The sequence below is a fragment of the Gobio gobio genome (assembly GCF_949357685.1).
Source record: "Gobio gobio genome assembly, chromosome: 23".
NCBI classification, from domain to species: Eukaryota; Metazoa; Chordata; class Actinopteri; order Cypriniformes; family Gobionidae; genus Gobio; species Gobio gobio.
The window spans coordinates 29162189-29187927 of NC_137119.1; the positions used below are offsets into that span (position 1 = coordinate 29162189).

Genomic DNA, 25739 nt, shown 5'->3' on the forward strand with positions numbered 1-25739 from the left:
GTACCAACAAGAATTTATTTCTTGGTAAAAAAACAAACAAACAAAAAAACAATATATTTTCATAACTTTAAAGGGGTGATGAATTGAGAAATCAACTTTCCCTTGAGCTTTTGATATATAAAAGGTCATGGTAAAATAAGAATATCCTGTAAGTTTGAGAGCTGAAAACTTCCTTGTTAGTCAAAGAAAAGCTTTTATAGACACCAGGCCCAGCAAATGATCGATTTCAGAATGTGCCACACCTTGACGTCATCGTGTAGTGAAACACCGCCTCTGCATAAGAAGATCAACACCTACTTCATCACTGTCTATTTAGCCCCGCTCACCGATTCACGCATGTAACAGGCCTATAGTGTTAAACCATCAAGCTACAAAGCAATAAACATGCCGTTTGAGGATTACAAAATATTGTGGAGTGACTGGACTCAACAGTAATGCAATATGTAAATCAAGCATACAGCGTTAGTTCTGGCAGGCCACGTAGTCAAGCTCCGCTATCAGCTGATTGGGAAATTCTAACTCCGTCCTTTCAGCTGATCCTATGCACTCAATTGGCTTCTCTCAAACAGGGCGCTACTTAAGCATAGCTTCACTTCAATCTGCCTGCTTGGACGCTTCTGCTGCACCCTGCTTTGCAACCTACCTCCTCCCCAGCTCCTCCTTAAACTGCTTCTGTTGTCATTGATGCATACTCTGTTCTAAATGGGGGATTTGCTCTGCCCTCCCAGTTTAAAATGGGAGGGTGTCCCCACAATCTGCTGCTGTTCCCTGTCTTGGCTTTTCATGGAGCTCATGAAAAGGATGGGGAATTTAGAACAGAGCCATACCGCCAAATGTAAATCTTTGCAAAATGTGCAATAAAAAGTTGACTAAATGTTTGTCTATGGTGTCTTTGACTTAAGTGGACCTGTCTGAAGTAACTGTTCATTGTAATGCCTGATCTGAAATTTGATGATTCATGTAGTCAGATGTTCTTTGTCTGTGTGTCACTAAATCAGACCAGTGACTAAACATCAACTTGCGTTGTTTCTCTTAGTAGGATGAAAATAATCTGTTATTTAACGGTGATTAAATTCTATAAAGAAAGTGATCAAAAAAATCTCCCTTTGCAATCGTTGGAGCAGTCTGCACTGAAGCTGTCAATCAAACAGGAGGAGTTTTTCAGTGACACATTTATCTATGACTCCCGTTTTATTCAACAAATCTCTTATATCACGTTTGCACTGTTAGCGAAGATGAAAGCATTCGTTAGTGTACAGAACATGGCAATGACGAGATCACTGCTTTCATGCGCTCAGCATGTGTGTGATCGGCTACAATGATCATCACTGCAACCTTTCTTGCCACAATCTTAATATAATGCCATAGATCTAAATATAATGCAACACTTTTCCCGATTGGTTAACCATGAGAGCTGTAATAGTAGAGAGAGTAATACTTAGCTATTTCAAATGGAAAGACATTAGCCAATCACAGCAGTGGGCGTTTACACTGAAGTGTCCCAGAGGACACACCCCTTAAAACAGAGCTCAGAGCAGAGGGCTACAATGTTTGATGTAAAAAGCATCCTAGCATTATAAGTGCACGGTGTGCACCCCAGGAAACATCATAAAACAAAAACGCAGTTCATGACCCCTTTAATGCGAAAAAATTATGATGTATTAATTAAATTATACATTTTTATCCATCATGGCCATATTTATTATAGTGCTACATTTCTGAGAAAATCAAGGCAACAGAAAATAGGAAAACTATTTATTTTTGTCCTTCGCCAGCTGTAAAAGAAGGGAGGTTCTTTCCACATTTTCCACTGAGGGAAATGCAAATGAAGACCAGAAGCTGTGGGTCACATCAGGTACACAATAAGCTATGTACTGTTAAACCCCTCTAAAGTTCTGAGATCATACAAAATACTTTCTTTTTCATGATGCCACATATATTTTTGCATTAATATATTTTTTATGACATTTAATATTTATTAAAATGCGTTCTAAAACATTTTAATTAATCATAATTACATGCATAGTTTTTTATGCATAAATTATTTTATGCATAAAGTATGTGAACAAGTGCTATAAAAAAAAAAAAAAAAACACTTTCTGTGCAATTATCATACTATGGCACTTAAAGCTGTTGAATGAGATATTTAAAAAAATGGCCAGTTTTGAGCTTATATGGTATCCGCCAACTCTTGATAATCACATGCAGTGACCTTCATGTGATCCCAGTACTTCGTGGTCGGCACAACTTCAGTCTTTGCGGATGTTCAAAGAAAAGGTCATGTGCCTGACCGATCTTGAAGGAGGAGGTTATTCAATCTAATGACAGTGCTTGCGAAGTCCACAAGTTCTACGAAGTCTGAAGTGATGATATTGACCCCATCTATGCCTGGCTTTTGTGCCTCCACCCATGTCATTATGGTTGGAAGGTTCCTGTGAAAGAAACAACAGAAGTGCATGTAACAGATGTGTAGGATGCATTCAATCAGTGGCGGCTGGTGATAATTATTTTTTGGTGGGCGTTTTTTTTCGGCAGCGGCGGGGGGTGGTTCACTTTTATCTTTTTACACATTCATTTCCCACATATAATTGAATGAGGAAAGGAAAAACAAAAAGAAAACGGCAACAACAGACTAGCATTTTGACTATTTTAACATAAATTTTGCTCTCCTTTCTTTCTGGCCAGCAAATTTCTCAATGACTCTCTGATTAAAGTCAGTCATCTCAGTAGTGTCATGACGTTTGCATTGTTCAGTCAGATATTTGAGGTCTCTTACCCCCGTTGTTGTCCACAAAACTTCAGTATACCGACACTTTGAAATAAAAGACAGGGAAAGCAATAAAGGGCATTGCTAACAACACATCCAGCCAGCCACTTACGTTTCTCATAACAAGCGCGTGTAGCTCCGTGTGCAGCTGCGTCCTGTCACTGGCCTGTGCCTGATTTGTAAATCGTGTTGGTCCGGTTCGGGATCTTCCAACGAACGCCTTGTGAAAGAATTTGGTTTAACTGCTGCCATCTCTACGAAAGTGATCATCATAACAAGGTTTTGGCGGAGTCGGAGTGACTGTGTCGCCCGCGCACTTTCGCTTTAGTGGCCAAGAGCGCCAAGTTGAATGACAGGTGAGGAGAACCAATCAGATTGGATAAAATAACACGCATCCAATTCTGATTCGCCAGGGACGCAGCGACCTGCGTCCGGAGGAGGATCTTTAAGAAACCAATTAGAGACCAGCTTCAGGTCACATGCTGCCCGTAGATTTTTGGACTCAGGCATCCGTTGAAACCGCATGAAACATATTGAAGAACATATTACTTAACCGATCAAAGCCAGTTTTTATTAAATGCTGAGGCTCTTACTAATAGCCGGCACGTCGTATGACTATGAGTAAACTATTTTATTTTTATTTCATTTTTAAATCATTTTTTTATGTATATTTCTGGAATTTTGATGGGGGCGGCGCCCCAGCGCCCTCTATTGACCAGCCGTCACTGCATTGAATAGTGCATATTTTAATAACATGCTGATTTATGGTAGCCTGACGTCGTCATACTCAGATTCTAGTCAGAATATGAGTCTGATACTGCTCCATTGGGCTGTTATTATGGGATAGACACTCAATTGGATAGACCTACAACCAATCAGAGCGATTGTTGTCAACAGAACTGCACGCACACTGGAAGAAGTAGAAGAAGATGAGTGTAAACGATCTAAAAAAGAATTTAAAGATACAGGGAGTACTTACCAACACATCATTTTTGAGATTAATAGTAAAGGTGAATGCATATACGAACAAGTTCTCCGTTTAGTAAACGAATTCAACCCAAGCGCTCTTTGGTGACGTGATGATTACGTTACTGTTGATCATCTGTCCATCATCGTATAAAGCCCGCACTGACAATTTGATTGGTTCAAACAGCTCTGGTTCGAGCATAGTTGCTCCACAACGGATCAAGTCCAGACCGAACTTCCCGACCTCAAATGTTGTGGGCGGGGCTAAATTCGGCTGCCATCCAGGCTAGATTTATGGTGCACATGCATAAATTAAGCCTGCATTTACACTCATTTTCCACTCTTATTATCTCTTTAATAATAGGCTGAAAACAGTACACTATACCTTTCAAAAGTTTGGTGTCAGTAAGAATGCATTTAATTGATAAAAAAGTTACAATGAAGACATTTATAATTTCTCTTTCAAATAAATGCTGGTCTTTTTAACTTTATATTCATCAAAGAATCCTGAAAAAAAAAGTCTATAGTTTCCACAAAGCAGCACAACTTTTTTCAACATTGATAATAATATAAAATATTTCTTGAGCAGCAAATCAGCATATTAGAATGATTTCTGAAGGATCATTTGACACTGAAGAGTAATGATGCTGAAAATTCAGCTTTGCCATCACTGGAATAAATTACATTTGAAACTATATTACAATAGAAAACAGTAATTTTAAATTATAAAAATAGTTTGCAATATTACCTTTTTACCGCATTTTTGATCAATTAAATACAGCCTTTGTGAGCATTAGAGACTTCTCTCAAAAACATTACAAAAAAACCACACACTTTTGAGGTTGTATGTACAGATTTGCATAAATACACACATACATGCATGTGTAATTAACACGACAAAACCACACTTGACTCATCTACAAGGAGCTGTTGAAATAGAATTAGCAAACAGAGTTCGATCTACTTCAGGTCAGCCAAGTCAGCTCTGACTAGAAATAAACTTCCCAAGCAAGCACCACAGTCATCTACAGCAGCAGCCAGGACAAAACCAGGAAATGGGAAGCTCAGAATGTGTTTTTCCTGGAATAATAAACAATCCAACATCCACACTCAGGCAGAATTAAACAGCTTCCTCCGAGACGGCTGTCTCACTAGGATGTCCGCTACGACACAGCACGAGGTTCCATACTTCTGGGTCAGCCAGTATATGTGCTACTATGTTTTATGAAGTCAAGACAGCTTAAGTTCATGTGACTTATGTTAAAAATAACATACAATATGTAGATTGTATACTATATGTACTGCGCATAATATGCAGCACTACATTTCAAGGGGCCTAGAATTTTTTTTTGATGGGCCCCCTTCAGCCTGGGTCCAATGAGTAGGCTGGGACCTTAGCGGACCCCCTCATTGTGATGACATTATGTTTTTGCTCAACAATAGTTCCTCACTCGGTTCCTGACACTTACAAAATGTGGGGCTGCCACCTAGTGGATGATTTTAAAATTATTCCAACATATACACACACACGTGTATATATACACACCGATAAGGCATAACATTATGACAGGTGAAGTGATCACGGCACCTGTTAGTGAGTGGGATATATTAGGCAGCAAGTGAACATTTTATCCTCAAAGTTGATGTGTTAGAAGCAGGAAAAATGGACAAGCGTAAGGATTTGAGCGAGTTTGACAAGGGCCAAATTGTGATGGCTAGACGACTGGGTCAGAGAATCTCCAAAACTGCAGCTCTTGTGGGGTGTTCCCGGTCTGCAGTGGTCAGTGTCTATCAAAAGTGGTCCAAGGTAGGAACAGTGGTGATTGATGCCCGTGTGGTCTGATCAAACAGACGAGCTACTGTAGCTGAAATAGCTCAAGAAGTTGATACTGGTTCTGATAGAAAGGTGTCAAAATACACAGTGCATCGCAGTTTGTTGCATATGGGGCTGCATAGCCACAGACCAGTTAGGGTGCTCATGCTGATCCCTGTCCCGAAAGCGCCAACAGTGGGCACGTGAGCATCAGAACTGGACCACGGAGCAATGGAAGAAGGTGGCCTGGTCTGATGAATCATGTTTTCTTTTACATCACGTGGATGGCCGGGTGCATGTGCGTCGCTTTCCTGGGGAACACATGGCACCAGGATGCACTATGGGAACAAGGCAAGCTGGTGGAGGCAGTGTGATGCTTTGGGCAATGTTCTGCTGGGAAACCTTGGGTCCTGCCATCCATGTGGATGTTACTTTGACATGTACCACCTACCTAAGCATTGTTGCAGACCATGTTCACCCTTTCATGGTATTCCCTAGTGAATGTGACCTCTTTCAGCAGGATAATGCGCCCTAGCAAAAAGCAAAAATGGTTCAGGAATGGTTTGAGGAGCACGAGTTTGAGGTGTTGACTTGGCCTCCAAATCCCCCAGATCTCAATCTAATTGAGCATCTGTGGGATGTGCTGAACAAACAAGTCTGATCCATGGAGGCCCCACCTTGTAACTTACAGGACTTAAAGGATCTGCTGCTAACATCTTGGTGCCAGATACCACAGCACACCTTCAGGGGTCTAGTGGAGTCCATGCCTCGACGGGTCAGGGCTGTTTTGGCAGCAAAAGGGGGATCAACACAATATTAGGAAGGTAGATATAGATATAGATTTGGATGTTTGTTAAGTTCTCACGAAAGTTTTTTTTTTTTATCTTTAGTTTCGGTCTTTAAAATGATAGTGTGAACGATAAGAAAACCAGGACTAAGGCCTGGTTTCACAGACAGGGCTAAGGTTAAGTCAGAATTAGGCCTTAATTCAATTAGGAAATTTAAGTAGCTTTTATAAATGTGCCTTTGAAGAAAAACATTGGTGTGCATCTTGAGACAAAACAATGGCAGTGACATATTTTAAAATATGTCATTGCAAGTTGCTTTCAGCTCAAACAGCACAAACATGCATTTTAGTCTGGGACTAGGCTTAAGCCTGGTCTGTGAAACCAGGGGTAAATGTATAATTTTCTTCTTGGTCCAGCCCAAAAGAGTGTGAACACACCCTTAGTATTTCAGCTTCCACCTAAATACTCACTTCTCCACCAGGTAGTTTCTTAGCCCCCGTACCAGGCCTCTGGCAATGGTCTTGACACGTGGGGTTAAAATGGCCTGAGATACATGAAAGCTGCCGTATTTGGCTCGTTCACACAGCGTGGTCTCCAGGAACTGGATGAGCTTACTGGTGTCTGTGGTATTGGCCCAGGGAGCGGGAATTTTACTACCAGGCCACATCACAGGGCAGCCCTCAGCAGATGGATGATGGTAGAACACTAGGACCTGTGAAACCAAACACAAACATGAGAGACTGAATGAGCCATTAATCTGAAGTCAAAATGATATTATGGGCTCTAATGATGATAATGCTAGTATTTTAGTGGTGCTTCCAAAATGCTTGCTACGGCTCATATTTAAGCTTAGAGTAGGGTGACCAAACGTCATGTTTTCCCAGGACATGTCCTGTTTTCAAGTCTTGTCCTGGCCCTAATATAACAATTTTCTATCCATACTTTAAATGTATTGAAATTAATGAGGAATCTTTGAGTAAACTTCGAGTATCATTTGAGTATCTCATTAGATCATTAGGATGACATATCTCACCCTAACTTAGAGAACAATCTGTATTGAAGTATTAAACTTTGGTGCACATCTTATAGAGTTTCCACAACAGTCATGAATTATCGAATTATCCAAATTATCAAATTGGCTGTTGCTCTTGGATTATAAAAACACCAAACAAATCTGAAGTAGGGACTTAAGCCTTATCTAGGGATAGAATTCAACTTGATAGTGGGTTCTAGCTAGGGCTGTGCGATATTGAAGAAAAATGCGATATGCGATATCCTTGTTAAATAATGCGATATTCGATATGCGATACGATATTGCTTTAAGTGTGTAAAATCTATTTCTTTCCCCAACTGATATCTTTCACTTAAAGCATAACCGACTGTGTTGACATGAATACTAATTTTGACATAACTGTGTGTGTTTGACAGTTTGACAGTTCGAGTGTGAAACAAGACACTGAAAAAGAACGGCTTGTGCGCACGTTTCGGTCTGTGTGTCAGACAGCAGACAGCATGAGACTGCAGGGAGTTGTTTTTTGCAAGTTAATGCGTTTAATAACTCTTTTTAACGTCAAGCAAGTCACATAAGTAACAGTTGTGTGTGCTCCCAGTCTATTCTCTGTTATATGCGTCAACCTAAAACATACACTTTTCACAATGTTGAAGTATTATATTAAAATCATTCAGATATTGCGTTCCCTTGCAATATTGCGATATGTACATTTTCGATATTTCGCGCAGCCCTAGTTCTAGCTGTCTGGGAATTCATGAACCTGCATGAATCAGACAACAGCTGAGTCAAGAACTCCGTGTTAAACATTTTCTCTGTGATACAGAGAGTGACCCATTGACCCATTCATCACACATTCAAATATAGTCACGCAGGGTGCACACGTAAGGAAAAAAAAACATAATACAGAATAGCTTGAGCGATCCATGTAGGACATAATTGTAGCTCAGTTTCAAAACCTATTGCTTTGTCATCTACTCCACACAGGCAGTATCCTCAATGAGAGACATGATAGACAATGCTCAATTTATTAAAATACAGTTTTTGGTGAGCATGTTGCCAAGGCTAAGCTAATGATGCAATACTTTGCATACATTCAAAAAGAAATTCAAACATTTACAATGTTACAAAAGATTTCTATTTTACATTTTAAAAGATTCCTTGAAAAACTATTGCGGTTTCCACCCACAAATAAATAAATAATATTATATATATATATATATATATATATATATATATATATATATATATATATATATATATATATATATATATATATATATATATATATATATATATATATATGCCGGTGGCGCCGATTCTAGCAATGTGATGTCACATTGCTTAGGCCCTGCCCACGACTGCTGATGAAATCTGCCCTGTTAGCATAGACTCCGCCCTGAGTGAGCTGTACACACAGTTCTCCATGTTTATCTCCTTGCCAGAGCATTTAACAGCAGCATTCAAGTAAGAAATGTATTCTTATTAAAGCTACTAAAGTTGTTCAATCAAGAGCAGTGAGTTATTTTCGTTTTTTCTTTTGTTATTAATTCATATTGACAGCATATTTAGCAGTAGGTACAGTATATTACGCTGCTTTCACTTTAATACACAGATCTAACATTTCATTTCTTTCCCTCCTGTTTACATTCACAGACATAACCGACTTTGTGCGTTCTTTTACATAACCGTGTGTGTATTTGAGAACTTAGTTTAATACTCATGGGACGTGCCGTCTGACTGCCAGCTCTCTGTGCACATGCTTTGGATGTGTGCGCTCAGAAAACAATATATGAGAAGTTTAGACTGATATGGCTTTAAAACGTATGCAGATAATAAACTTTCATGATGATGAAGAACTGCAATGTCATGTGAGCATGACCGCGATAGAGATGATAATCAAAACTAAACAGATGATTTAGGTTTTGGCAGAGTATCTGAGGTTGTAATCAGTGTTGCCAACTCTCGCAAGAAAAATAAGCAACCGCAGCTTCAAAAACAAGCCCAATATTATATTATTATATATATATATATATATATATATATATATATATATATATATATATATATATATATATATATATATATATATATATATTTATTTATGATAAATTATTTTTTTATCAATAAATGAGCTTGCAACATATTAAACTGAAGCCTCTCAGAGTTTGAAAAGCAAAAACCATCAAATTGCAATAAAGGGCACACAATATCCTCCGATCAGCTGTGAACAAAAGAGGTTTGGAGATGGGAAAAGAGAAAAAGTGACGTGAAGGCCATTTATGGTAACCCATAGTCGGAGTTAGTGCACACATATTAGGAGCAGTGAGAAGTAAACACACACTGCAAACTGTGAAAAAGACAAGCCCTGCATCTCAATGTGCACACTATCTGCCTTAAATAGTATTGAAAATTACTAATTTCACATACTATTTAGGATGGATAGTATGCATATTGGGACACAGGCAAGGAGCGCTGCAATATAGCCACATATTTATAATAAAATAAATTCGAACCATACCTACTGTTATTATTAGTATACTTGTTTTTTTTATAATAGCCTGTAATTTTAAATACATTAACAAAAAATTAAATTAGGTGCCTCTGTTTCCTCTCCATCTCTGTACAACTCTGCTGGTGGCATTGTTTGTAAAAATGTATACGTCTATATACGTCTACTAACTATCATTACGTGCATTTATAATGTCACATGCCTGCACGTTGAACACGATTTTTCTTCAATGAGGGGGAGATGAGGCGGGATGTATGAGGACGGATTACTACAGCACTTGTATCGTTGCACTGATTGGCTATTAGCTGTGAGAAGACAGTGTCAGGCAATGTATTGGACAAAACAGCGACCATAAATGTAAAGAAACGAAGTTGCTTATTATATTTTCCTAACAAGCAACCACATTTTTTTAAATAAGCCCAAAAAACCGCAACCCGCGACTCATGATTTTTTAACGCGACTTGCCAAAAAAAGAAGCCTAACTATGGTTGGCAACTATGGTTGTAATGGCTCCGCCCTCTTCTGGAAAGCCGGGTGTGGAGCAGCAGCTCATTCGCATTTAAAGATACATGCACGAAAACAGCATGTTGCCGTTCGAGAGTACTCTCGTATTGCGTTTTGCTAAACGCTATGGGGAATTTCCTTTCCTCGAGATTTTGAAGCAAATTTTTATCCTAAAAATACCATGTAAAACGCAGTGCAGCTGCACAGCTCTCAGCAGGAAGCAGCTGCGTGCTGATTGGCTGTGCTGCTGCAACTGCAGGAACCTATGGCGAGACTGATGGGCGGGACGGACCAATCAGGTCCCTCTAATATTCCCGCCACAAGGGGCAGCAGAATTTGCATAGCCAAGGGTATAAAAGACCCTGTCTCGCCAGGTTTGTCAGATTATTTCTTCTTCAGCGACTCACCTCGCTGAGCTCTGGATTGAAGACCGCCGTCGAAACGCTACCAGCGGAACTCCCTGCAGCCCTGAGGACGCCGGATTCCAACCTGGTCTCCCCCTTCAGCCACCTGCTGTTCCAGCTGCGCCATCCGGCGTTAAAATATCCTTTATACTGTGTGTGTGTGTGTGTGTTGCCGCTGCAACGCCACTTCTAAGAGCTTACTAGCTCTCCCCTCTCTTCTCTCGCGTCCGCCACGTTTGTGAAGCGCCGCGGACATACGGAGCTCTCCTCTTCTCTTGCTTCCGTCGCGCTGATAAGCGCCACAGACAGAGAATGTTATACCCCCACCGCGCTAATGGCGCCGCGGACATACGGAGCTCTCCTCTTCTCTCGCTTCCGCCGCGCTGATAAGCGCCGCGGACAGAAGACGAGTGAACTCAAGCCTAAGCTCTCCTCACTCTTCCTCCTTTCTACTCTTCTTCTTCTCTCGCTCCCGCCGCTCTGATAATGGCCACGGACAGAGAATGCTAGAGTAGACGAGCGAACTCAGGCTGCTGGATATATTGAGAACGTGCTTACGTCACAGCCGTTCTCGCTGCAGCGCGCGCTTGCTGCCAAGGGAGTTATAAAACTGCCTTATGGCAGCGCGCTCGCGCTCTCTCCACAGCACGCGTTTGCTGACTAGAGCGCGTCCTACGTCATACCACGCGCTCTCTGTCTAGAGCATAACGGTGTCATAAAATGGCAGCCAAGCCTGCGCCCTTTTTTCACCATATCACTTCTCCCAGTCCCCTCTATTCAGGCGGCTGGAGTGGTTCAACTCTGTAGGTAATGTGTCCACTACATAGTGTGCACTCCTGCATAAGCCCTGTTAATTCAGCGCCACAAAATCACTCAATAAATCTGATATTATCCCAGTTCCCTTGGTTCAGGTGACTGGAGATATAAATATTGCAATTAACTAGCCTGTGGTCAAACATGCTTGGTTGCACACTAACGCTGTTGCGTTTACCTCTGTGAACTCGCTCACCGGCTTACGCCGTGAGTACTCTAATGTAAGTGGCGCCCACTACACAGTGCGCGCCACCACACATTATTTACAATGAATCAGAGCTTTTTCTAGTGGCCAGGCAGACCCGCACCTGCAGAGCACGCGCTATCCATGACTGCCAGAGCCCTACCGCTGAATGTGCACGTGGACTAATCTGGCAAGAATGCGTCCACTTTACAGTCTGCACAACTAGGGAGGTGAGGCACACACCCACTTCAGGTGTGCGCCACCTAACATAACACTATCCTACACAGTGTTACGAGTTCATCTGTAGGCAGTGTGCCAACATCAAAGTTGTACCCCTACACTCAAGCACTTCCCTATGTTCCCCAGCTCCATGCACTCAGGCGGCTGGAAACATTATTCCCACAGTTGACGAGCCCGTAAACAAACGCGCTCGCCTGTACACACGCACCATCTCCCCGGCGACCCAAATAAAGCGGTCGCCCGCTATTCTGCGTTCCCTGACCCCCTGCACTCAGGCAGCTGGAAACATTATTCCCCCATTATTCCCCGTGAGCAAACGTGCTCTCCTGTACACAAACACAATCTCAGTGTGGGATTACAAATTTTAGAAAGTACATTGCATTTAGGATTTTAGGTAAAAATGATGATGTCAGATGAATTAGTCTGCTACGCAAATCTCCCAGACCTGTTTTACTGACTTCAAAGGCTCTAACAAGAGTCTCCTTTCCTGCCAGAACTGTTATTCTCTATTGTGTTTTAAATGAGTCAGAGCCCACCTTTTGGGAGCCCAGACTTTAATGGCTTTTTGGCCTGGCTAGTATCAGCATACGAATAGGTATGCTGATTCAATGGGACTGGTAGGGATTTCATAGTAGAGTGTGTCTTTTACCTACACAACATATGCATTTCCTTTGTTTGAATGTCTCCTCCTCTGCTGTAGAACCACTTCCCATGAAATGTAGATAAATTGCATTATCTTGTGCTGTGAAATCAGACTGTTTTCGGACGACCTGCAGCACAGAAGGTTCTCATTAAAAGAATAATTCTGTCTTGATCCGACGTCTCCTGGTCTATTCTTCAACAAACAACTGAAGTTCACAACAGATGGTGCCTTGTGACCCGGATAGAGTTCCAGCTTCCTCACCTAAAATCCAGATTGAAACTTCAAGCTCAAAGAAAAAGATCTGCCTACGTTCCAGACTGGAATCCAGAGCGAAACTTCCAGCTGAACAAAGATTTTCCAGACTGAATCTTTCAACCAAGGGTTGTGGTGAGTGCTGCTCTATCCAAAAGAACCTTAAAAGACCAGTACAAATTTGTTTATCCTCTGGCTGCCAGGGAAGAGTTAACAGACGGCTGTAGGGTTTGGTTAACTAAGTTATCCTCTGTTATCAAACAGAAAAGATTAGCCTCACAAACTAATAATTGTTCTGTTTGAAATAGGGAAGATTAGCATTTAGCTAATATTTGTGTTTTGTGTTACCCTCTAATTCTGTTTGAAATAGGGAAGATTAGCATTTAGCTAATATTTGTGTTACCCTCTAAAAAGTGTTTTTTAGGGATGAGTTATCCTCTGTTTGTCAAATAGGGAAGTTATTAGCCTCACAAACTAATAATTGTTCTGTTTTAAATAGGGAAGATTAGCATTTAGCTAATATTTGTGTTACCCTCTAAAAAAAAGTCTGTTTTTTTTAGGGATGAGTTATCCTCTGTTTTTCAAATAGGGAAGTTATTAGCCTCACAAACTAATAATTGTTCTGTTTTAAATAGGGAAGATTAGCATAGCTAATATTTGTGTTACCCTCTAAAAAGTGTTTTTTTTAGGGATGAGTTATCCTCTGTTTTTCAAGCAGGGAAGATTAACATTTAGTTAATATTTGTGTTGTCCTCTGTTTTTGTCAAAGAAAGTTAACAATAGTTGAGCTGTGTTAACAAAGAAATGATCAGAGAAGTGAGTGTTTGTGTGTGTGGTAACAAAGAAATTCAAAAATGTTTAGGAAGAATCCTAGACTGACCCCCACAACTGAAAAAGGTGGTCTCGCAGCTCCTCTGTGGACAGACAGTGATTTCATATCACAGTTAGGAGTGCAGATGAATTTAATTGTCACAGAGAAAGTTAGACAAAAACTAACTCAGAAATATGAGATCCATCCGGACAAGAATTGGTCGATTGATGAATGTAAAAAAGTTTTAGGAGCATGTATTCGCAAGAACAATGTGAAAGGCATTATTTGTTGTCACAGAGAATTTGGTTTAGCGCTAGCTAGACAACAGTCTCAGCAGATCTCAGAGCTAGAGAAACAGAACAAAGAACTCTGTGCTAGAGTAGCTTCTTTGACTAAGAAATTGAACCTCAACAAAGCGGAAGAGAAAACTGATGTGAATGAAGTTAGTCAGACTGATAACGCTAATCCTGACTTGCAAGCTTTCTTTGAAACAGATGTAGCCATTCAATCAGTATCTGATGTGCCTGTTGATTCAGTGAAATTTAGCGTCACAGCCCCGGACATTGTTCTACAGAGTCCACCAGTCACAAACCCATCCTCATGTATGATGTCAGCAATGACTGAAGTTTTGTTAGAGGATGAAATGACTCATGATTGTGTTACGGTTACAAACGCAACTACGAATGAAATAGCAGAAACTCCCATTGAGAATGCAGAATTGGAGTTGTTTGTTGAGGGTTCAGCTCAAGTGATTGAAGGTAACATTACAGCAGCTGCAGTGTTGTGTCAGGGAAGGAAAACCTGGAGTCATGTGACACACTATAAAGTTGTTCCCCCACCAACAGGGATAGGGTAGGACACGAATCAGTGAGGAGCCCAGGAAAGAACTGAATGCAACAGGCATTCGGGGGCCAAACCTGCGGCGAAGATTCCCTTGTAGGCATTCCCATCCACTAGTCCATCCTTACCTCACTGTTTCTTTAGGTGTCACAGGAATTAACAAATAGGGAAAGAAGGAACAACAATAGCAGACTCCGATTGAACAGATGAGACAACCCTGATGTTTTGCTGTCTTTTAGAACAAATACTGCTTTGTTGTCTTTTGTTTTTCTTTGTGCAGATACCTATTGATGGCTGTCCCCAGATTCATACGCACCGATCCTCACCTGCGTATGAAGCCACAACCTTTGAAGGACAACTAGACCCATACGCACCGATCCTCACCTGCGTATGAAGCCACAACCTATGAAGGACAACTAGACCCATACGCACCGATCCTCACCTGCGTATGAAGCCACAACCTCTGAAGGACAACTAGACCCACTAATGAGTCAACTGTCAAGAAGAAGAAAAGAAAGAAAAAAAAATACACAACGCAGAGAATGATTTACGGGAACTTCAGTCTTCCATCAACATGATCAAGACTGCCTTGCTACTACTTGCTACTAGTAGCCTTACTACTACAAGATTGCCTTGCGACATCGCACAAAGTGTAGACTCCAGAAACAACATATTCTCAGAGCTGATGAATATGTCAAGAAACACCTTGTTTGCTGGAAAGAACGTTTGCATGCCACACCTGCCTTCAGTAGGAGCAGGAATCCCATGGGTGGCACATGATGGGAGGAACGTCTGTATATAACATCCTGCTCAGCCAATTCAATGGCAGGTGCACCCTGGTTGCTCTCCTACCACCAACAAAGAAGATGGCTGCATTCAAGGACTCACATATGCACAAACATGGTGGTCAAGGACTCTTGAACAAAATCCAACAAGACATTCTTGATCTTTCAGATGACTGAAGATAATTCTTCATGGTTCGGAAACCTGTAAGGTCAACAAAAGGACTCACAAGGACTGTTCCAACCACAAAAGAATATTGCCCGTAATGAACTTCACGGACCCTAGTGGCATGTTTGTTTCTGTGGCAGCGTGTCATTCGTCACTACAGACAATCAACACAGAGCAAGTGAAATGTGCCTGTAACTTTTTCCAAGTTACATGACTAGAAGATGGGGCATATGTTAACAAACATAAGCTACAGAATGGACTGATGAAGGTTTAAATTTGTATTATGTGGGAGTTATTAGAACTCCCAAAGGGGGGAATTGTGGGATTACAAATTTTAGAAAGTACATTGCATTTAGGATTTTAGGTAAAAATGATGATGTCAGATGAATTAGTCTGCTACGCAAATCTCCCAGACCTGTTTTACTGACTTCAAAGGCTCTAACAAGAGTCTCCTTTCCTGCCAGAACTGTTATTCTCTATTGTGTTTTAAATGAGTCAGAGCCCACCTTTTGGGAGCCCAGACTTTAATGGCTTTTTGGCCTGGCTAGTATCAGCATACGAATAGGTATGCTGATTCAATGGGACTGGTAGGGATTTCATAGTAGGGTGTGTCTTTTACCTACACAACATATGCATTTCCTTTGTTTGAATGTCTCCTCCTCTGCTGTAGAACCACTTCCCATGAAATGTAGATAAATTGCATTATCTTGTGCTGTGAAATCAGACTGTTTTCGGACGACCTGCAGCACAGAAGGTTCTCATTAAAAGAATAATTCTGTCTTGATCCGACGTCTCCTGGTCTATTCTTCAACAAACAACTGAAGTTCACAACAGTAAGCACCACTTCCACAGCGACCCAAATGAAGTGTGCGCCGCCATTCAGTGCACGCCGCCCCTCACAGTGCCACTAGCACAATGCAACCGGGCTAACAGGTCCCTGTTACTCAGTGACCCGCCCCACAAATTAATTCAACCCCTGGCTTCGCAGGCCGAGGCCTGGCAGGCTATTCCCGGCATTTCGACATGGGTGTTGAACATAATAAAACAAGGTTACTCGCTACAGTTTGATCGCAGACCACCATGCTTTCGCACCGTGGTAGAAACAACGGTGAGAAGCGACATGAGTCACGTGCTTCGAACCGAAATATCAAAACTGTTAATAACGGGAGCGGTGGAAACCATGCACCCCTCACAAAGCGAGTCAGGCTTTAACAGTCGCTACCTCCTTGTACCAAAAAAGGACGGTGGTCTCAGGCCCAATCTAGATCTCTGACATCTGAACAAGGCCCTTATGAAGCGCCCGTTCAAAATGTTGAAAATGAAACAAATCCTCGCACACATTTCCACATCCAAATAGCCCCTCATCACAGGCCATTCTTGAGATTCGCCTTCGAGAGGAAAGTTTACCAATACAGGGTGCTACCCTTTGGTCTATCTCTGGCTCCCCACACGTTTACGAAGTACATGGAAGCGGCGCTAACCCCGCTGAGGGTTTAGCGAATGAGAATTCTCATCTATCTCAACGACTGGCTCTTAATAGCTCAGTCAGAGATACAGTTATTGAACCACAGATCTTGGCTTCTCAACCATTTGAAATGCTTGGGCCTCAGAATCAATGTGGCAAAGAGCTCATTGTCTCCCACACAGAACGTTTCGTTTCTGGGAACAGTGTTAGACTCATTACAGATGACAGCGCGACTGACGTCACAGTGCACGCTCTCTGTTCGGAACTGAGCGGTTTCCCTCAGCTCCGGTGTATACACTCCTCTCAAACACTTTCAGAGGATGATGGGTCTCATGGCCTTGGCGACGGCAGTCCTCAGACTAGGTCTGTTACACATGCGCCCTCTCCAGCGCTGGCTGAATTGCCGCGTTCCAGCTCACGCATGGCTCTCGGGCCGGTTACAAATCAAGGTAGACCACAGCTGCATATTGGCTCTGGTTCCTTGGAAAAATCCCATCTGGTATCAGACGGGCATGAGTTTTCTCGACAGATGCATCCAACCTAGGTTGGGGAGCCCTTCACCAGGGCAGGCTAGTCTCCGTTCTCTGGTCAGACTCGGAGAGGAGCCTTCACATAAACTGTCTAGAGATGAAAGCGGTCACGCTATTGCTAAGAGCTTTCCCTCCGTACATAAAGCACCACCATGTCCTGATCCGTACGGACAGCAGGTCAGTGGTAGCCTATATAAATCACCAGGGCGGCCTAAGATCGATTGGTCTGCACACGATGGCGAAAAAAGTCCTAATATGGGCGGAGCACAACCTGAGTTCGTTGAGAGCGACTCATGTGCCAGGCATTCTGAATCTGGGTCCGGACATGCTGTCCAGGGGAAAAGTGTCCCCAGCAGAGAGGTCTCTTCACCCACAAACGATTCAGACAATTTGGGGCATGTTTGGCGAGGCAAAAGTGGATCTTTTCGCCTCACAAGACAATGCTCAATGCCGAATATATTTCTCCAAACACAAGGGCGTGCTGGCCCACGAATGGCCCAGCCTTCCTCTTTATGCTTTTCCCCCCAATCTCAATGTTACCTCAGCTCATAGAGAGGATCAGGGAGAGCAAATGCGCTGTGCTTTTAATAGCCCCGCTCTGGAGAAATCAACCATGGTTCTCACAGCTAAGTCGGATGTCAGATACAGCCCCGTGGCCAATTCCGCTGAGGAGAGACATCCTCATGCAGGCGAAATGGCAGATCTGGCATCCCCATCCCGATCTATGGGCTCTTCATGTCTCGCCCATCAATGGGTACACGAGAACCTCTCTGAAAGTGTATTAAACACTATTTCTGAAGTTACAGCCCCCGCGACCAGACGGCTCTATTCAGGCAATGGTCAGTCTTTTCGGACTGGTGTAAAGCACGAAGTCTGATCCCACATAATTGTGAAGTGTCAGAAGTGCTCACTTTTTTACAAGAGCTACTGGATGCGTGTCGTTCCCCCTCCACTCTCAAAGTTTATGTGGCAGCTATAGCAGCGTACCACACTCAATTGAATGGACTATCACTGGGGAAGAATGATCTTATCGTGCGCTTCCTCAAAGGGGCTAGAAGGCTTCAACCACCTCGCCCCCCTTCAGTCCCTGTATGGGACCTGTCCACGGTCCTGGATGCTATGACAGGCTCAACATTCGAGCCTCTGCATTTGGTGAGCTTAAAGCTCCTATCACTCAAGACCGCTTTTCTGCTAGCAATCGCATCAGTTAAGCGAGTGGGTGATTTGCACGCGCTCTCAGTGAGCGCCTCTCGTCTGGAATTTGGGCCAAACGACTCTAAGTCATCCTCAAACCATGACATGGATATGTTCCTAGGGTGCTCTCGACTCCGTTCAGAGCACAGGTCATTTCACTTTCAGCACTCTCATCATCACTAGATGAGGAAGATGCTAGTTTGCTCTGTCCTGTCAGAGCGCTGAGAATACATAGAGCGTTCCGCTACTTTCAGGCAAACTGAACAGCTCTTTGTGTGCTTTGGCGGCCGCACCCGTGGGTGCGCGGTTACAAAGCAGACCTTGTCAGGATGGATAGTGGATGCTATCTCGCTGGCTTATGAGTCTAAAGATCTCAGCTGCCCTATAGGCATCAAGGCCCATTCTACTAGAGGCATGGCCACGTCATGGGTTTGGTCTACTGGCATTTCACTGAATGATATCTGTGAGGCGGCAGGCTGGGCCTCCCCGTCCACTTTTATCAGATTTTATAATTTGGATGTCCCTGCCTTACAGGCTGGGCTTCTCGCCGTATAATACATATTAACCCCTTATGGCTCGATAGTCCGGTCTGGGTTGTAAGTCATAAGCACATTCCTTATATGACTCGACTTGTCTGGTCGTTCAATATTCCTATTGGCCCGACTCTGTCTGGTCTCTCTCTCTATATCTAATATATATATATATATATACACATATATACATACACACACACACACACACACACACACATATATATATACATTTATACACACATACATACAGTGAGGAAAATAAGTATTTGAACACCCTGCTATTTTGCATGTTCTCCCACTTGGAAATCATGGAGGGGTCTGAAATTGTCATCGTAGGTGCATGTCCACTATGAGAGACATAATCTATAAAAAAAAAATCCAGAAATCACAATATATGATTTTTTAACTATTTATTTGTATGATACAGCTGCAAATAAGTATTTGAACACCTGTCTATCAGCTAGAATTCTGACCCTCAAAGACCTGTTAGTCTGCCTTTAAAATGTCCACCTCCACTCCATTTAATATCCTAAATTAGATGCACCTGTTTGAGGTCGTTAGCTGCATAAAGACACCTGTCCACCCCATACAATCAGTAAGAATCCAACTACTAACATGGCCAAGACCAAAGAGCTGTCCAAAGACACTAGAGACAAAATTGTACACCTCCAAAAGGCTGGAAAGGGCTACGGGGAAATTGCCAAGCAGCTTGGTGAAAAAAGGTCCACTGTTGGAGCAATCATTAGAAAATGGAAGAAGCTAAACATGACTGTCAATCTCCCTCAGACTGGGGCTCCATGCAAGATCTCACCTTGTGGGGTCTCAATGATCCTAAGAAAGGTGAGAAATCAGCCCAGAACTACATGGGAGGAGCTGGTCAATCACCTGAAAAGAGCTGGGACCACCGTTTCCAAGGTTACTGTTGGTAATACACTAAGACGTCATGGTTTGAAATCATGCATGGCACGGAAGGTTCCCCTGCTTAAACCAGCACATGTCCAGGCCCGTCTTAAGTTTGCCAATGACCATTTGGATGATCCAGAGGAGTCATGGGAGAAAGTCATGTGGTCAGATGAGACCAAAATAGAACTTTTTGGTCATAATTCCACTAAACGTGTTTGGAGGAAGGAGAATGATGAGTACCATCCCAAGAACACCATCCCTACTGTGAAGCATGGGGGTGGTAGCATCATGCTTTGGGGGTGTTTTTCTGCACATGGGACAGGGCGATTGAACTGTATTAAGGAGAGGATGACCGGGGCCATGTATTGCAAGATTTTAAGGGAACAACCTCCTTCCCTCAGTTAGAGCATTGAAGATGGGCCGAGGCTGGGTCTTCCAACATGACAATGACCCGAAGCACACAGCCAGGATAACCAAGGAGTGGCTCTGTAAGAAGCATATCAAGGTTCTGGCGTGGCCTAGCCAGTCTCCAGACCTAAACCCAATAGAGAATCTTTGGAGGGAGCTCAAACTCTGTGTTTCTCAGCGACAGGCCAGAAACCTGACTGATCTAGAGAAGATCTGTGTGGAGGAGTGGGCCAAAATCCCTCCTGCAGAGTGTGCAAACCTGGTGAAAAACTACAGGAAACGTTTGACCTCTGTAATTGCAAACAAAGGCTACTGTACCAAATATTAACATTGATTTTCTCAGGTGTTCAAATACTTATTTGCAGCTGTATCATACAAATAAATAGTGTAAAAAATCATACATTGTGATTTCTGGATTTTTTTTTTAGATTATGTCTCACACAGCGGACATGCACCTACGATAACAATTTCAGACCCCGCCATGATTTCTAAGTGGGAGAACTTGCAAAATAGCAGGGTGTAGGGCTGGGCGATATATATATATATAGATATAGGGCTGACAAGCTGAGCCATATCGCATTAATTATCACGGACGTATCGCCTGCGATAATTAATGCGATATGGCTCAGCTTGTCAGTGAACTACGGCTCTGTGTAGTAAATGCCGCTCCATCTGAAAGCAGGTGATGGCGATTTACTACTAATCAAGGAACCGGCTTTACTGACGAGATGCGCCTAACAATGTCATGCGATATATCGCCCAGCCCTAGCAGGGTGTTCAAATACTTATTTTCTTCACTGTATATCTTGTGTGATATTCTCATTGAAATAGCCCGACTCAGGTCTGGCTCATATTGGGGACTTCTAAGAATATCATATTTACGGGCCCACTTAGGTCGGCCTGGGTATGGCTTCTCCAGGTTATAAGCAATATGAGAGTACTCTCGAAAGGGAACGCTTCGGTTACTTACATAACCTTGGTTCCCTCAGTCAATTAACCTGACAAACCTGGCGAGACGGTATTTTATACCCTTGGCTATGCAAATTCTGCTGCCTCTTGTGGCAGGAATATTAGAGGGACCTGATTGGTCCGTCCCGCCCAGCAGTCTCGCCATAGGTTCCTGCAGTTGCTGCGGCACAGCCAATCAGCACGCAGCTGCTTCCTGCTGAGAGCTGTGCAGCTGCACTGCATTTTACATGGTATTTTTAGGATAAAAATTTGCTTCAAAATCTCAAGGAAAGGAAATTCCCCAAAAACGCAATACTCGTTCCCTCTTCTCAGGGAACCGAGGTTACGTAAGTAACCGAAGCGTTTTTCCTTCCTTCTTCAAAAATGGGCATGTGCAACATGGTATAATAAATAATCTGTGGGGTATTTTGAGCTGAAACTTCACAGACACATTCTGAGACTTAAAAAGGAGGCATAATACGTCCCTTTTAATATCCAGGTTTTTAAAATAAAGAAATATCTTGGTTTTTAGTTATTTTGGCTTATGCTAATGCTTGTTTTGTCTTTTTTTAAACAATTTAATTTTCAGTTATCTTGAAGAAGTTATCCTTCACTCATGGTGGTTACTACTGCACAGGCAAACACCACTCAAATTTTCAAGTAGATTATAAAATATACTTTATACATTGCAACTAGCAACTCTGGAAAAAAAATGGCCAGAACATTTAAGATCTTGGTTCACCCCCTTTTCTGTCACTAAGCTGAATAAGAATCAGTTATGTCCACAAAGGCTAACATGAGAATCTGCTAATCTAAAGGCGTTCACAAATAGCATAGTGCTTACAGGGGATATGAGTGTCCAGTTTTTGCCATTTGTACACCTGTCTGTCTCCATCAGAGTGGAAGTGTGACATTAATCCTACAGTGATTAGGGTCAGTACACAGCAGGAATAGCTGACCTCTGGTGCAGCACACCATGGATGGACACACAAAGAGTCATCAGCACTAATTCAGGCACAAGTTGGTAACAAAACAGTCTGAACAGCAAGTTTGGTATTACAGTAAAATACAAACCCACACAATTTCCACTTATATCCACAGTCATTTATATAGTGTTGGTGCAAATACAGATCAAATACACATTTATCGAACAATTGACTGACTTAATTGATATTAAAAAGTCTTTCTATTGATATTAAACAATACAACTATATATGTAGATGTTGTGTATTTGATGTTATGAGACAGAGCTGGCATTTGTATCAGTAACAGAAAAAGCATTTTATTTTCCAGTTTTTCAAGTAACTTTAGGTCAGTTTCAGTTTGACTGATCGCCTAATCTCAGTGACGAAGTCGTGGATCTTTTTTTAAATCGTTAAAAAGTCAACCTCTTCTTATTAGTGTCACTGTTTTTCCCCTCTGTTATCACAAGTTGTTTATTATATACCACTCTATTGAAAGTGAAAGTGACATGACATGATAGTTGATAGATTAAACTTTCACCGTATCCGGTCGGCAAAACTCCGAACACATCTTCCTTTCTTAAGAATGACTGCAGTGCCGTTCTTTGTTCTTTTCTCAAAGAAAAGCTTAAATCCAAGTCTTCCAGAGTCGCGGCCAAAGCTGCTTTCGAAAGACCGCTGTTCGCCAGCTTCTTTGTTTACAAGTAGCACGCGGAAGCGCGGCAACTCTGCCGTCATTATGTTTAGCCCGCCCACCGACTCTATACACGATGTGATTGGCCTGACCAGAGTTTGGTTTGTCCAGCTCGCAAGCCAACTGAGAGTTGCTAGACTACCCTGGCTGCAAATTAGATTTGCTGCCGCTAGGGTGCGTCTAGATTTCTAGGTTACAATGGGGGCCGAGACCTGCTTGGTTAAAAACATTCTTCCAAATGTCTTCCTTTGTGTTCAGCAGAAGAAAGAAATGTATACAGTTTTGGAACAACTTGAGGGTGAGTAAATAAATGACAGAATTTTCATTTTTGGGTGAACTAACCCTTTAAGTACTGACATTAGCAGATCTGAAAATATCTGAAAGACAGTGACAGATCAGCTCTATTATTTTAAAGCGCAAAACATTTCAGATTTAGCTTTTTTCTTCTCATCAAATTTCAACTTTATACTGTATAAAGCCTTCATTATTATCATCAGATGTGTCCAATGTGTATAACGTGGCATCCTGAGCTCACCTGGTACCTGTTCTCCCACAGATGGTTTAGAGTGATCTCCTCCACCACGTCAATCTTGCAGAGCTTGTGACCAAACACGTCCTTCAACATCTTAATTAGGTATTGATGATGCTCCTCGCTCATTGCATAATGATGATTAAAGTCTAAAAAAACAACCTCTTTTTTGTGCACGTTCAGAAAACTGTTAATGTCACTAAGGCCATCACGTACTTTGTGTCCAAACAGGCCATGTATAAAGTAGATCTCGTGGCCTGGTTCTCCTGGTTTGGTGGACACACGCAGGTCGAAATAGCGTATCCCTCCTTCAAGCTGTTCCCTGAAGGTGAGGTTCTGAGTCATGGACCACTTCTTCATCACCTTCTTGGCAAGAAAGCGGAATATCGCAGCTAGGTGCTTCACATACGCTTTCTGGTCAGGACCAACTGGAGCGTGCTCATCCACCCAGAAGCTGAAGGAATCATGAGACCCTAAAGCATGAACACAAAAGGCAGCATCAAGACAAACATTTTAATATCTGGATATGCATTAAAAGGCTTGACAGTTATGCAGTTAATTTAGCCCTTATTTCATGACACTAAAAGTTGGCTAAAAAGTAAAAATCCAGCTTTCAATAATCTGTTGCTGACTATTAAAAAATAAATAAAATAAAAAATAAACCACAGGAACAGGATTGACCATTTAAGACTTGTCTAATGAAAACCTGAAAAAGGGAAACATTCACATCCTGAAAGGATTATGATGTTATTGTTGTATCATGTTTTTTTTTTGTTTCGATTTTACATGATTTTAATAAAGGGGATTATACGAATAAAACATAACTAATTATTTAATATTTTATACATAAAATGTATAATAAAAAGAAAGGGAATAGAAACAAATAAAATAAATTAAATTAAAAAAAGAAATAAAATATGTATAGAAATTCATAAAATATATAAATGAAACAAGTATACATTTAAATTATATATTTTATTAAAATTAACAACCATACATCTTTATTGTTTTATCTTCTTAGTTTTTTGTTTATTCAATTTATTTTATAATCATTTATGTAGTTGTCATTTGATTTATTTAATCATTAATCGTATGATTATTAGATTTATATTATTTAGCATTTAATTATTTTAATGTTATTCAGTATTCAGTTTGACTTATTTCCTTGCTCTTGCAATGCTATATCTTTTAATCTTATGATTGTGTTGTTCAAGGGATATTAATTATCATGATCAAGAGATAAGAGAATGCCTCCAATTTGAGGTTTTTAACGTCACAGGACGATGCTGTGAAGCAGTATTTTCCATTGCTCTTGCTTTGGTATAATAACATTAGTTGGATTTCGACTGTCAGATGAAGTCTGAGCATTGAAACATATGCAAGATTATTCAATAAACTCTGCTCTTTTTACTATCATCACTTCGTCTCCCTGGCTTTCTCAGTCAAACTCTCAGGCTGAAGACAAATACTTGCTATTGACAGGTAGGCCTACTGGTTTTGAGCAAGACAAAACGGATATATTTTGACAGGAGCTAGGATTTAAACCCCCTGAAAATGACCATAGAAACTAGCATTTAATCACTCTTTTAACAAAATAAATACCTCGTTTCACTTTTGAATTCACTTTAGTATTTCATTTAGATGAAATGTCAAAGGTCAGAGAAGTTCTCTCACCAGGAACCGCCAGGTGCTTTAGGGGCATTGATGTGAGGGCAGGGCACAGCGAGCCCATCCAGTCGGCGTTGGAGGTGCTGCCTGTGGGTCGCGTCTTCATTTCCTCTAGTAAAGCAGTTCAGGGCTAACACACACGATGCCAATTCAACTCCGACCCAGGCCAAGCCAATCCAGCAATCATCGTTACTTCACGGGAAATCATTACAGTCAATCGATCGACATCAACGCGCGATTTAAATCAAGATAACAACCATGCTTTAATACTAATATCACTATGTGTAAGGCAAACTGCAGATGGAGAGCGAGCTCAGTTAATCTTCTTAAACCGAAATTACAATCCTTATCCTCCTCCTTGCTTCCCTGCAGGAGTTAAAACGTCTTGGACCAAGGCTGATTATCCCC

The 25739-nt window shown here is 41.7% G+C and overlaps 1 protein-coding gene across 1 annotated transcript; it reads right to left on the reverse strand.

Moving 5' to 3' along the window:
* plcxd2 (phosphatidylinositol-specific phospholipase C, X domain containing 2) lies at nt 1-25739 on the reverse strand. The gene is made up of 4 exons (XM_079806955.1): nt 25338-25739; nt 23670-24136; nt 6805-7046; nt 1-2432 (listed from the first exon to the last, which is right to left on the reverse strand). Exons 1-4 carry the CDS (start codon nt 25435-25437, stop codon nt 2279-2281), a joined length of 963 nt encoding a protein of 320 aa, XP_079663081.1. The 5' UTR covers nt 25438-25739; the 3' UTR covers nt 1-2278.

Coding starts and splice junctions, on each gene's coding strand:
- plcxd2 (XM_079806955.1), bottom strand. CDS start 25,437: ATGAAGACGCGACCCACAGGCAGCACCTCCAACGCCGACTGGATGGGC. Junction 24,137..25,337: donor AAAGCACCTGGCGGTTCCTG/GTGAGAGAACTT, acceptor TTCATGCTTTAG/GGTCTCATGATTCCTTCAGC. Junction 2,433..6,804: donor AGAAACTACCTGGTGGAGAA/GTGAGTATTTAG, acceptor TTTCTTTCACAG/GAACCTTCCAACCATAATGA.